We start from the raw sequence: 12,500 nt of genomic DNA on the forward strand, positions 1-12,500 counted from the left end.
ATAACCAAGGACAAACAACCTTTCGATAAAAAACAAACATACAAAAATACAGAAACAAAGTTGAAGTCATTGTGATCAGAAACGAAACTGAAAAAAGCATTGCTTAAGTTACATATACATATGCACATTCATATATACAAAGAAAGACAAAATAATATATTACAGAAGTCGACAGACAAAAAAACGTTAGGTGAATACAGCGAGACCCAAAGATTTCTGACATCACCTTTTTTGTTTCGAAATCTCGCATTTGCACGTTTTTCCCTTTTACGTTCATTTATAACCAAGTCTGCTGGATACCGCCGTCAAGAAAGCAACTTCCGACTTCCACGGATAGACTGAAGACTAGACGAACCGAATGCCTGTTGACGGCCCGCAAGTGAAGCCCAAGAGACCGTAAGGGAAGAGGCTTTGTCGGGGAGGGGGGGGGGGGTGAAAGTTACACGACGGGGAGGGGAGAGGGGGGGGGAGGCGGTCTGCTCTCGAAGCTTCAACATCTTTGTAATATCAATTAAATTAGAACAATACATATATATACTTTTCACTGATGTAGTTGCTTCGAGTTACTTTGGAAGAGGGAATGTAATGCCGACAGTGAAGATAGGGAGGGGGGGGGACAATGCCTTTCGAAAGTTAACCTTGGCATAATTTTGTCATGGGCCCTGCTGCGTTCTGCCTCCTTCCCTCGGGGCTGTATAGGCGAGCACTTGCAGGCATTTCCAAATTCTCAGTTAGAACAGCCCTTCCACTTGAGCGGAATTGAAAAGGGCTGGTGGCTTTGTCTCCAGTAGGAAAAAAAATCTTCAAGGATTTCCTTGAGATAAACTTTCCTTTTTTCAATTTTCTCTTTCATCGGGCGTTCCACCGACTATAAGATTTGAGTTAAGCGGCCAAACCCTCAAATGTGAAGGGAGAACTAAGAATTCGGTTGAGACTAAACTGCCGAGGGTAATTGTGGCGAGGATGAACTACTGACGGTGATGATTAAGACAACGACAGCGATGATATGACCATGTAAAGAATGTGACGATGATGATGTACGTGTCTGTGTGCGAATATATATATATATATATATATATATATATATATATATATATATATATATATATATATATATATATATATCACTGATCTCGTTCAATGAATGTCATGAGAGCGACTCGCGATGAATGATGCAAGTGAATGATCTTGTAATAATATACAATGTCCACGGATACTCCCTTCCTCATCAGGTAATTAATCAAGGAAGGCTCACCAAAGTCACACTACTGAAGGTGCTGCTCCAGCCACCCTGCCTCCTCAGGCGTGGCAGCGGCCTGGAGTCTTGCCTACCCTTCCTGAAGACGAAAGTCCTCTTCTACACCGTCACCATCAGCACCGGCAAACACTACGAGACGAACCGGGCCACCTCGCCAGGCGGCTCCTCTTCCGAGGGCGCTCGCGGGTGACGCAACATTCAGGCACTGGACGAGTCAGAGCTCCGCGTTAATAATGGTAAGATCACAGCTGGGAACACTTGATGAAATCACACGGCTTCTGGGGGCCACCCGCCAGTGATTGCACCTCTTTGGCATGGCACTGCAGGCAGCGTGAGGGGGGGAGAACCACCTCCGCTGTCACTGCTGCTGCTGCTACTGTTGCTGTTGCTGCTGCTGGGTTTCATCAGCAGCACACATCGCGCGTTACGACTCGAGCGAAGCAATGAGGCTGTGGAACACAACGGACTGCAGGTCGTTTCCCAAAAGCGAGGCGTGGCCACACGCATACTGCTGTTGCTGTGTCCTGCCCCAGTCATGGTAGCTGCTGCCCCCGGTACCCATACTGCTGCTGTAGCTGTTTGTATAGTTACTAGTGTTATTATTGGTACTGGAGCTGCTACTGTTGTTTGTAGAAGTGAGGGAGGGCGTGGTGGTGGAAGGTAGGGTGCAGGAGTAGGCAGGGGCGGCGAATGGCGTGTCTGGGCGAGGCGGCGTGGGCGTCGAGGGGCGGGGCTGGGCGCTGATTGACTCTCCCGTAAAAGTTTCGTACAGATCCCGCAGGATCTCCTGCGTGTCGTCGACAATGATCCTGGAGTCGTCCTTGTCGTCCACTCCGCACTCCATCAGCCGCGACTCGCAAGAGCCACGCTCGTTCTCTTTGTCGTCATCGAGGAAGAGTCTGGGCCTCTTGGGCGCCGGCACCGGGTCGTCTTCCTCGAGGGCGGAGATGGGCGTGGGGGCAGGCTGGCCGTACACACTGAGCACGTCAGACACTTGCATGTCGCAGGGCGGGGAGGGGGAGCGGGGCCGAGAGGCAGACAGGTAGGACGGCGACACATTCGTGGCACCAGCGCGGTGACGAGCCAACTTCTCCTCGCGAGCCTCGCGCTGCAGGCGTCTCAGAGTGTTCCTGGGGAAGAGACAAGGAAAACAAGGTCAGGCTCTGCTCCAAGGAAAAAAATCACGCCACATACTAGGAGGCATTAAAGAACCCTGGAAGAAACATGTACTGATAATCAGTAAAACTGATAGTTACTGAGATAGAGAAACGTACACAACGATAAAGAGCGCATGACTCACCTGATGAGTACAAATCTCCTTAGGCCGCTCTCGTGATCCTCTATGGTGCGGTACTTGGCGTTGGAGATGCGGATCACTTTCTTGCGTTCCTCCCGAACACGGAACTTGTAGCTGGTGATGCTGCCGCGACGACCAGCTGCGCTTGGCCAAACTCCACTGGCGTCGATGGCCATAGTCGGGCTAACACCTGTACACGGAACAAGAGATACAATTAGTTAGTAACAGTGGCGAAGTACAATTGGGTTTTCATGCAAACAGTTTATGTGGCAGTAATAATTTCTAGCGAACTTTTCTTTTAAAAACTCTATAAAGATCGACAATAGTCTGAATAGCTGAAAGATACTAAGTACAAATCCAGGACACGTTTCGGATTTGAGTTCATTATCAGTTTCACTCGCTAATATCTATCTACACTAAAAACTTTCGGACAACCTTAGAGGGTCCTGCATGTGAAACCTAAACACCTGTTCATACCAAGAGAATAGCAAGATCTGCACACTCACAACTCACTCAATAAGAGGGTGACAAGTACTAACATGAAGTATTATTTCACACTTCCTGCTCACTAGCCCTCATCAGCCACACCATAAAACTTTCCAGTCACAGTGACTCGCGCCACAACAGCATAGCCCATAATGAAGTTGTTAAAAACGTGAATAACCATCAGAAATTTAAAAACAAGTGCATCGTTTCCGTACCTCGTTGTCTAAGAGTAACCATGTCACCCTGTGTAAAGGGCGAACGAAAAGATCGTATGAAACCGTTAAATGTATTCACTCTTCACTATCCGTACGCGTAATGAACGGAAGGCCACTACTATTCTAAGGTGCGGGACGGAGCTCTCAGCCGCACGTCCGTACGCACACTTGTTGCTTGACTATCTGAGTCAGCCTCTCATGCACCACCACAACCCGGGCCAGCAGCTACCAGCCTGTGACGCTTCTGCCTTTACTGCGAAACGCAACCTGAAGCTCGCGCTGAGGAATTCTCTCTGAGTTTCGTTCACTATGCCCGTGCGCTCCCGCCGGTGTCTGAACGAAGCGTGCAGGTAGAAAACGAAAGTGGATGACATGATCAGGTTGGGGAGGCGTGTTTTCCCCTTTTGGACCAATGACAAGCTTACTAGCCAGTGACGTCACGTTAGCGTCACCCGGGCACGTCAACAACTATGTGACGTCACATCAGTGTAACTGCACACGATTTGCAGTGATTTCCCAGGTGCACACACTTACACAGACGCGATTTATATAATCTTATTACCTGTACACTGTTAAAAAGACAGAAGTGTAACAAATTCAATGATTTCTGATACGAGCTGAACAACTCCGTGTTTCACACGGGAGTTTGTGGAATGTCCCGCTCTGCGGAACGGACATCCTGCCTAGGAATAAGGGACAATGACGTCACTCGAGCCCCCAGAACTGCTCCTACTACCAGGAGGCTTCGTATGCCCCGCGTGCCCTTCCTCTACCACCAACTCGCCATCTACGTGCCGAAACGCGGATGCGCATCTGGTAAAGCAATTCATGACTGATACATGGATGAGGGTTAGACAGTTCACCATGTCTCCCCACTACTCATTCTGCGCGTGGTCACCCAAAAACGTTATTTGGAAGGCGTGGCCGAACGGACTGTCGCGGGAAAAATCGTTCACCCCCCCCTCCCATATACCCCAACGCCTTCCTCCTTGTTGCCTTGTGCGTCCTACGGCCTTGTGGCTTACGGTCAGCTCGTCTGGTCGCACGTGCTGACGGCGATCACCCTTCTATGTTTCCCCTCAATTTTGACCACTTTAGGTTTTGCGTTAAATCAACATCAAGTCTAATTTAAAGGAAAACAAAAATAATTAAATAGTTTTAAATCTACCGGCAAGATATCAATAAATTACGAGAATCTTGTCGACTTCCTAGAATCCCGCATTTATTCGGGGAAGTCCGTCTTTCGACCACTTGCAACATCCACGAATTTTCCTATATTCAAATGCGTACCGAGAAACTTGTCCTGTCCTGCACAACTGATATCAACGTTGAAGCTAGCATTTTGACATCTTAAAAAACTTGTCCCGAGGTCGCGTGAAATTGATGGGGAAAATTCTGCGAAGCTCGATCATTTCTCGGCGTTGAAGCACACACAATTAAGAAAAGTTTTTCTCCTGTTTCTTTTCTTTTTGTTTACTTTTACTTATCTCTCCCTCAATAATGATTAGCCCTTGTCCTCTATGAAAGCAAAGCCCTTACATCACAGACAAGCATCCCACTATAGCTCAGTTGCCAGTTTTGAAGTTTTATGCGTCGGCCGCGGTGAGGTCCCGGAAAACATGTCGTACAGGAGAGAGTTTCCTCGACTGTCTCGTCACGGCCGGTCGAATGTATGGAATAGACGCGACATATCCGCTATCACATATCTTTCCATGAAGGAAATGTATTCTATATATGTGCTACATGCACTGACCGTTAAAATCGAATATAAAATGATCTCAAGAGCGTCGACCGCATGAGGAAAATTCTTCCATGAATGTCAATCAATTAGAATGTTTTCGCTACTTAGCTTATGTTATAATAGAATGTAAGCTTTATAAATACTGAAAAAAATAACGATGCACAAGTAAAATAACCTGTAATAATAAGTGCTCGGTGAGATGAAAGGCAATTGATTACTCTAACGATAACTGATAATTAAGCCTAACAAAAAAACAACAATTTTGCCATTATTATTTATACATAATCCCTCAAGATATAAATGACTAAATAAGACTGTGTTGAGATAAGTCTTTTCAGTTTAAATAACAGCAACTTTCCCACGCTACCGAGCTCTTGGGGTTGGTACGCCTGGCCATCAGCTGACCCGAGTTGCTAAGTAACTTTTTCCTTCGAATATTTATGAACAATTTCTTTACAGACTTCGCTAACACATTTCGACATAAAGATACGGACACAGATGCATATCGTGCGCAACCTCACTGCTGATAAACTATTTCAGTTATTAGTCGTGCAAACTCTTTCTGTGAGCACATAATCGTCGAGCCTTCTAATAAAATTAAATGTAATTACGAATTTTCCTAAATCACAAACCTATAGCTCCATAGCAACTAAGGGTAGATCTAATATAAAGAAATTATGAAATCATGTAATGCAGTAGACTACGGAGGGTCAGCAGTGGTTAAACAGCATGAAAGATATGGCTAGTAGCGGTTGTCTTGCTACTAGACTCTCATATGGTCGCAAGCACGCAACACACGCGCTGCCAGGAAATGGAGGTTATCGTACTGCACCACCGCCTCCTCCCTCGGCTGATGGCACCGTCTGGACCCCCCACCCATCATCTCTCTTTCCTTTTTCTTCTCTTCTCATCTCATTTCTCTCTCCCCGCGCTGAGCTGATAAAATATAACATTAGTACACTGTTACAACTAGTTCACCAAGCATAATCCTGTTTAAAAAGCTAGCGACTCTAATGCAAACCTAACGGCAGACGGCAAGATTAAACCAATGCACTCCGAGCTGCTCTCCTCCCACTGTCAACATATAGCGGTTCAGTATTAGCTGAACTCAACCTACTCGGTCCTCCGACCCGCGGGCCTAAGAACCCCCCTTAGTAAATCTCGTTTTCTCTTTCTCACTTTTCTAATACATTATAGCATATAACTGAAGCAGCGCCTGAACGAGGCTTTCAAAATTCTCCTTACGCCTTCCCCGGAAACTTCTACAATGCGGTTTTATCAATATAATGAATATCCCAACATGCCTTCCTCTCTAAGCGTGTCACTTTTGGTTTAACGATTCAGAATTCTACGGAAACACCCAGTGCACTACTCGAATGTCATCCACATCCTCCAGTTGTTAAGGACTTCTTCCTTCCTCTTTTTCACCGATTCCCCCCTCCCCCCTTTAACGTGTATCTACTGCAGAGGATAAATATGCACCACTCAAACAGCCCCTGAACTTGAGGTAGGATAGCAGGCGGACGCTGAGCTCCTCCTTTCCGTCGTGGACCTAGGCCGAGTGGTGGGTCGCGGCCTCCGGGATGTGGGTCAAAGCGTGCAGGGTCCTGTTGGGGGGCGGGGTAGGAGGGAGGAGGTAGAGGGGCTGACGGCGGCCGAAAGAATGTGCAGGGCGTCCTTGGGGAACTCTCACACCTGACTTACCGCGACTGGATTTCGGGATGACCAAGCACGGAAATAAACCGGGGAAGTTAGTTTCCCTCTCATAAGCTAATTCGAACCTATGCACAATGAAACATATGTTGGCACCGGTTGGCTCAGTTGTAAATAAAGAATCCTGCTTTCTGCCTAATATATCTACATTCGAACAACATAGTAGTATGTGCGTAGAAGCACGCGTGTGCGCGTCCGTGAGCACGTGTCAGTTGGAAGTGGGACAGGGTCAGGCGGGCCAGGTTCACACACGAGCAGGGACGCCGCACCGCTGCCGAGGCGGGGCACTGGCGACGTCTGGGTGGCATAGCTGACTGAGGGTGGTGAGCGGAAGAGAAAGACGGAGAAAAACTACTGCGTTAGGACCCCCGCTAGAGGCAAATCAGAGTACATCTAAGGAGGCTATTGTAATAAGCATTTCATTAGAAAAATGACGAGCTAATACAGCTAATAAAACTTTCTCAGTAAGATATCGTTAATGTTACTGAGGAAACACTTAATCGACAAGTTCTATACAAATCATTTGTACAAGCAATCAAGAACACATCGCCAAGGCATTTAAACGGCATGGAAGTTAAACACTGTGGTAAATTCTACGCAACCCACTCGGTCATCCTGAAAAAGATGGACATGAATAAAGCACATGACGGACGACATAGATGCAAGGGACCTATTACATATTTGTATAGCTTTCATACTTTAAATATATCAAAATTCCATGAATATTTCACGGAGATCTACACTCCTGATACTAGTTAAAGATATTAAGACACGTAATAATGGTCCAAAAAATGTATTAAAGCATAATTCTGTCTCTAAAATCCACCTTCAAAAGAGCGCCAGCAAAGACCACGAGTTCTCCAAAGGCCCCCACCCGTCCCATTGTGCCATCACCAACACTTTCTCTGGTCTCCAACCACTCCTGCCCCACGCAACAAATCACGCTGCAAACACTTTTCCAGACTCACACTGCTAATCTATCACTGCTTAATAAATATAAAAATAAATAGAGGAGTGAGTCTGGCTAAAGACGAAAAGGGGAGATCGTCCTTCGCCGGGTGACCACCGCCGCTCCCCTCCCCACCTCTCCGCAGGCTTCTAACAACGGAACAGCCTTGAAGCACTGAGGCATCCTGGTTGCTTCCGTGTCCTGATGGGAGCGACAACGCTGAGTTTTCCTAAATATATCAGATATACACTGCCTAGCTAGGCCTGAGAAACCAGTGTTGACCAGACAACGTACAACGTTGAGTGGCTTTTTACTTAGATGTGCTGTATAATATCATGTGTTGCCTGTAAACTAGTTATGAATGATCACAACAAAACAATTCAAACACCGGTTAAACACTAAATGTTTGATCGGTAACAAGGTTAGACAGCTAGAACAAATGACAAGCAAAACAACTAGAAAAAGTCTTCTACAACCCGCCCGGCGTGACGACACACAAACTGTTGCAGCACCAACACCAATCCCCATCCCTCGACCTAATTGGCCCCGCTTCAACAGTGTGACACACGCTGCTAGAGTCTCACTCAGTAGAGCATCACGAAGATGCAAAATCTCCAAAGCAGCCACGCAGAAAAGAAAAACACAAGTTACATAAAAAAGTCACACGAAGGGTCAGCAGGTATACAGTTGAGAAGGTTGCTCAAACGTTTGGAAAATTCACCAAAACATAAGGTTGGGGGAGCAGATCGGCCGACCCACTTGGCGAGTTATACGGAAACTCGGTCCTCCACAGCCAGACACACTCAGTCCGGGACCGCACGCCCTGGCACATGCACACACACACGGCGCTCCACAGGCTTCGCTTTGCTCATGGCTCACGCTCACCAGGAGGCACTTGCGAGCTCTTTCGCCCATGCTCAGATGGTGGTAATATAAAATTACAACCACGAAAGTATTGAGGGAAGATGATGAACACGTGTGGAAAAAATCAGAGTCCACAAACACCAAGACCGTATCAGTTTAGCGTTAATAACGATTTCGTTCCCCAAATTCGCTTTTGTACGTATTCTTGACACATAATATTAAACATACTGCAAGTAGATATCCCATAAAAAATTAATTGACTATCTTACACTGACACTTGCTTGCGGGTCAAAGCCGGATACAATGGTATTAATCTCCCACAATTGGCACAAATTCTATTGCAAAATTAAAACATCACTGAAGGACCTACATCGGAACACCATTAACTTGAACCTTTTTTCCATATACCAGGTCACTGTGAGCAACAACGTTCATTCAATTGACTCTTCACTAATGACCAGTCGATGGCGTGGTCTGGCGCTGAACTTAAATTTTTTCTTTATCCTCCCCACTAATATTTACTAGATCCTTTAGATTTGTATCTCAAATGAGCTGCAAATTTATGCTTATAGACTAGAGCACAAAGCTTTAAAGTTACACTGTAGATATCCAAGAAACTTTAACTTTTTCAATCACGTCTTGTACTTACGCATTTCTGTTCGCAACTTCAGAATAATCCAACTTACTTACAAGTACAACATATCACTGTAATTACATGTACTATCAAGTATCACCAGCGACAAAAACATAATATAAGAATAAGATGTCCATTGTACGGCATTGTCTTCTAGCAAAACTGTCACACAAAGACACTATCACCTCAAAACTTCAAAACAGCCAAAACTTAGGACAAAATAATCACAAATGCACTTAACACACCTTAAAACACTCAGAATATGATGTATAATCCAAATGGAAACCTCAGAATGTTTTCCAGTGAATGCTCTTCTTCACACAAACTTTCTAACCACGAGCTGAGCTGTAACACGTCTACTCAGTCTGGCTGCCTAATCTAAACTGAAACATCTGACCAGCTGCTGCAGGCAAAACGTCACGGGAAGAACGTATAGAAAACGGGCACGGCGAGTTCGATCTTGGGTTTGCAGGTATTTAAGAGCTCTTTAATATTCAATAATGTACAATTAGGATGATTTATTCTAGGAAATATAACGAAAAAATATTCTTTTATTAGTTATTCATGGAAACATTTTAATGACATGGATGATGTCTACTTTTGTTCTCCATTTTCTACACCCATCCTAGTGGTGAGCCGAGCAGGGGTACCAACCTCCGGGGCCGTTCACCAAGGACAAAGCCAGTGAAAGCGTGTATGGAATACCTATGGTAGGGATTGGCCTGTAATGGTTTTTGCTGGGAGATTTACATAAAAGCTCATTATTTAGTGCGTTTAAGGAAGATAAAAATAAATTGACACACTTAATGAGTTAAATATCTCCGATTTCTTCCTGTAGAGAGTTTCGCAGATGCGATAAGGTTTATTGGTGAGCGTCAAGTCTTCACAGCGATTTACTTAATAGCATGATTAGTGCCTATTACTCCATGATAGTCGAGGAGCAATAGCAAGGTTGTACCAAACTTTGCTTCCTCATATGGCTACGTGCATGCTGACATATTCCACTAAGATACTGCATGCGCTGACGAATACCGGATACACCCACGCAACCCTCCCCCCTTCCTTTACATATGATTTTACTGGTTTCAGTTAACTCAAGAAATTACACCATGTTCTCCAATATCAAAACCAGCTCGATGTCCTGCCATAATCCTGGCTGCCAATCGTACGTATTATCTCTATCTATCTGCGTTGAGATATAGCAGCGCGAGCCAGGCAGGGTTAGTGCGTCCGTGCGTTGGCTGGTTGGCTCATTCTGGCCCGACCGTCGACGGGGGAGGCCACGCTCCTCTCTCCCAGCCGTCTCTCCCTCCAAACCCCACCACGGCCACCACCCCCACTCACACTGGTTCCTCGACCAATCTAAACAAATTGTCGGCTCGTTCTACGGTTTGGGGATATATGTCCGCCATTGATGTTTGATTTTGGTCGTGCAGTCTGTCGCCCTGATGGTTGTTCGAGGCTTATTATCAGTCAGATGTTATTCTGTCTGATTTTTGTCGTTTTATTTCGCATTTGGGATGGGCAGCTTCCAAAAGTTTGTTACCATGTCGGTGGGTCGTGTTATAAACATAACCTCGGCGAAAGTACAACCATCAACGCCTAACTACATCAAGCTACACGAACGACATCTTATACTACTGAAAGACAGCATGTTCGTGTTTTGTATGTTCATCACACACACACACAACAAACACACACACACACACACACACACACACACACACACACTACAACCCCACACACACACACACACACACACACACACACACACACACCACACCAACACACACACACACACACACACACACACACACACACACACACACACACACACACACACACACACACACACACACACACCAACACATACACCACACACACACCACACACACACACACACACACACACACACACACACACAATATATATATATATATATATATATATATATATATATATATATATATTTTTTTTTTTTTTTTTTTTTTTGCATAGGCAAATCCTTGGTTTTGCGGTTACATGTCTGCCTTTGGTATCTGGTGTGCACATCACAAGCGGTTAGAACCTGTAGACTATATCGCACAAGGACAACAGGTAGTTAAGGATCATGATAAGGCAACGGCAGGGTTACCACTAGGGACCAGATCGATTGGCAGCCCTGCTCTACTACTCCGCTAGCCAGCACGGAAAGGAACGTGGGAAGCCTTCATTTCTTGAGATGTTAATAAGTATAACAACTCTAATGGTGTTTGTATTGATTCGTAATATCCATTACTATGGCGGTATACCAAATGAGAACGAACCCAGACTACCATGTCAACGAGATTAAAAACATTTATTTCGACTAACAAAAAGAAAAAAAACAAAACAACGGTATTCACAAAACGTAATGAGCGCTTGAGATCCCACGGACATCCCGAGCAACGTAAGTGTATTGATAACCCTAGTTGACATGGCCTCCCACAGTGGGTTCCCCTAATCCTGAGGTGGGGAGTCTCGGGAGGGAGGAGGGCGAGGGACGACCCGGGGAAGGAGTGAAAGAGGGAGGAGGCAGCGGCGGAGAAGGGGGAGACGCGGATGGTCGGAGGTGGTGGGGTTTAGCACGTACACGCAGAGGTATCCTTTGGCGGGTTTCTTTTTTCATGTATGAGTATTTTTCAGATGTTTATCTATTGCTGATCATTGTTTTCATGCGATGTGCGTCATCTGGTCACGATGTTATTTGTGGTGATTCCGCTCCAAGGCAGATCATAAGGGTGCCTCCGAAGCGCGTGGCCACAAAGTGTCCCAGACCCAGGACAAGCGAAGACCGTTTTCCCGCTTCTTCCCGCGCCGCTTTACCCTTCAGTTTTTCCCCAGTAAGAACGGGAGAAGATGGTCTGCTTTGCTTTTAAGAGTTGCGCTAAAACGTATATAGTAAGCGGAAGAAGTTAACCTTTTTTATTAGTGTAACCCTACTATGTGCAGAAGTCTAACTTCCATGATTTTCCCTGATGGCTTTTCAGCCGAAGAAGCAAATGCTTATGAAGGAAACGTTTTCCAATATTTGCTCGGATTCAGCTCACAATCGGTATATAAGAATTGGAACAAAAGGATTGCAAATAAGTTTTTGAGCGTCCTTTACACACTACTTTTCAGAAAAAAATGCATTTAAGTAAGAGAGTACTCCGTGTCTCTATCTGGTTGTCCCACAGACACCAGAAGTTCATGGGTTATATAAACCTGAGAGGCGGAGCGCAGTGTCGTTGGGGCAAGGATAGGAGAGCATCTTTAAGTGAAAATATAATTCGTGCAAGAATGTCGTTTCGATGTAATACTTAAATTGATATCCTCGATGGTG

At 45.4% G+C, this 12,500-nt stretch overlaps 1 protein-coding gene across 2 annotated transcripts in view; it reads right to left on the bottom strand.

The window, feature by feature from the left end:
* Positions 1 to 9,549, bottom strand: part of LOC119595838 — an 11,860-nt gene extending 2,311 nt beyond the window's left edge. Inside the window, exons 1-3 of one of the 2 annotated variants that reach the window (XM_037945027.1) lie at positions 9,403 to 9,549; positions 2,559 to 2,745; positions 1 to 2,388 (exon numbers count right to left, since the gene is read on the bottom strand). The exon at positions 1 to 2,388 is cut by the window's left edge and continues 2,311 nt beyond it. In XM_037945027.1, the coding sequence (XP_037800955.1) occupies positions 1,683 to 2,388; positions 2,559 to 2,731 (879 nt within the window). In that variant the 5' untranslated portion in view covers positions 2,732 to 2,745; positions 9,403 to 9,549 and the 3' untranslated portion in view covers positions 1 to 1,682. Of the gene's footprint in view, positions 2,389 to 2,558; positions 2,746 to 3,256; positions 3,544 to 9,402 lie in introns of those variants that run through there. The other variant, XM_037945026.1, reaches the window with a different exon arrangement.
* Positions 9,550 to 12,500: the final 2,951 nt, after the last annotated feature.

The sequence above is a fragment of the Penaeus monodon genome, chromosome 36 (genome assembly GCF_015228065.2).
Source record: "Penaeus monodon isolate SGIC_2016 chromosome 36, NSTDA_Pmon_1, whole genome shotgun sequence".
Classification (NCBI taxonomy): Eukaryota; Metazoa; Arthropoda; class Malacostraca; order Decapoda; family Penaeidae; genus Penaeus; species Penaeus monodon.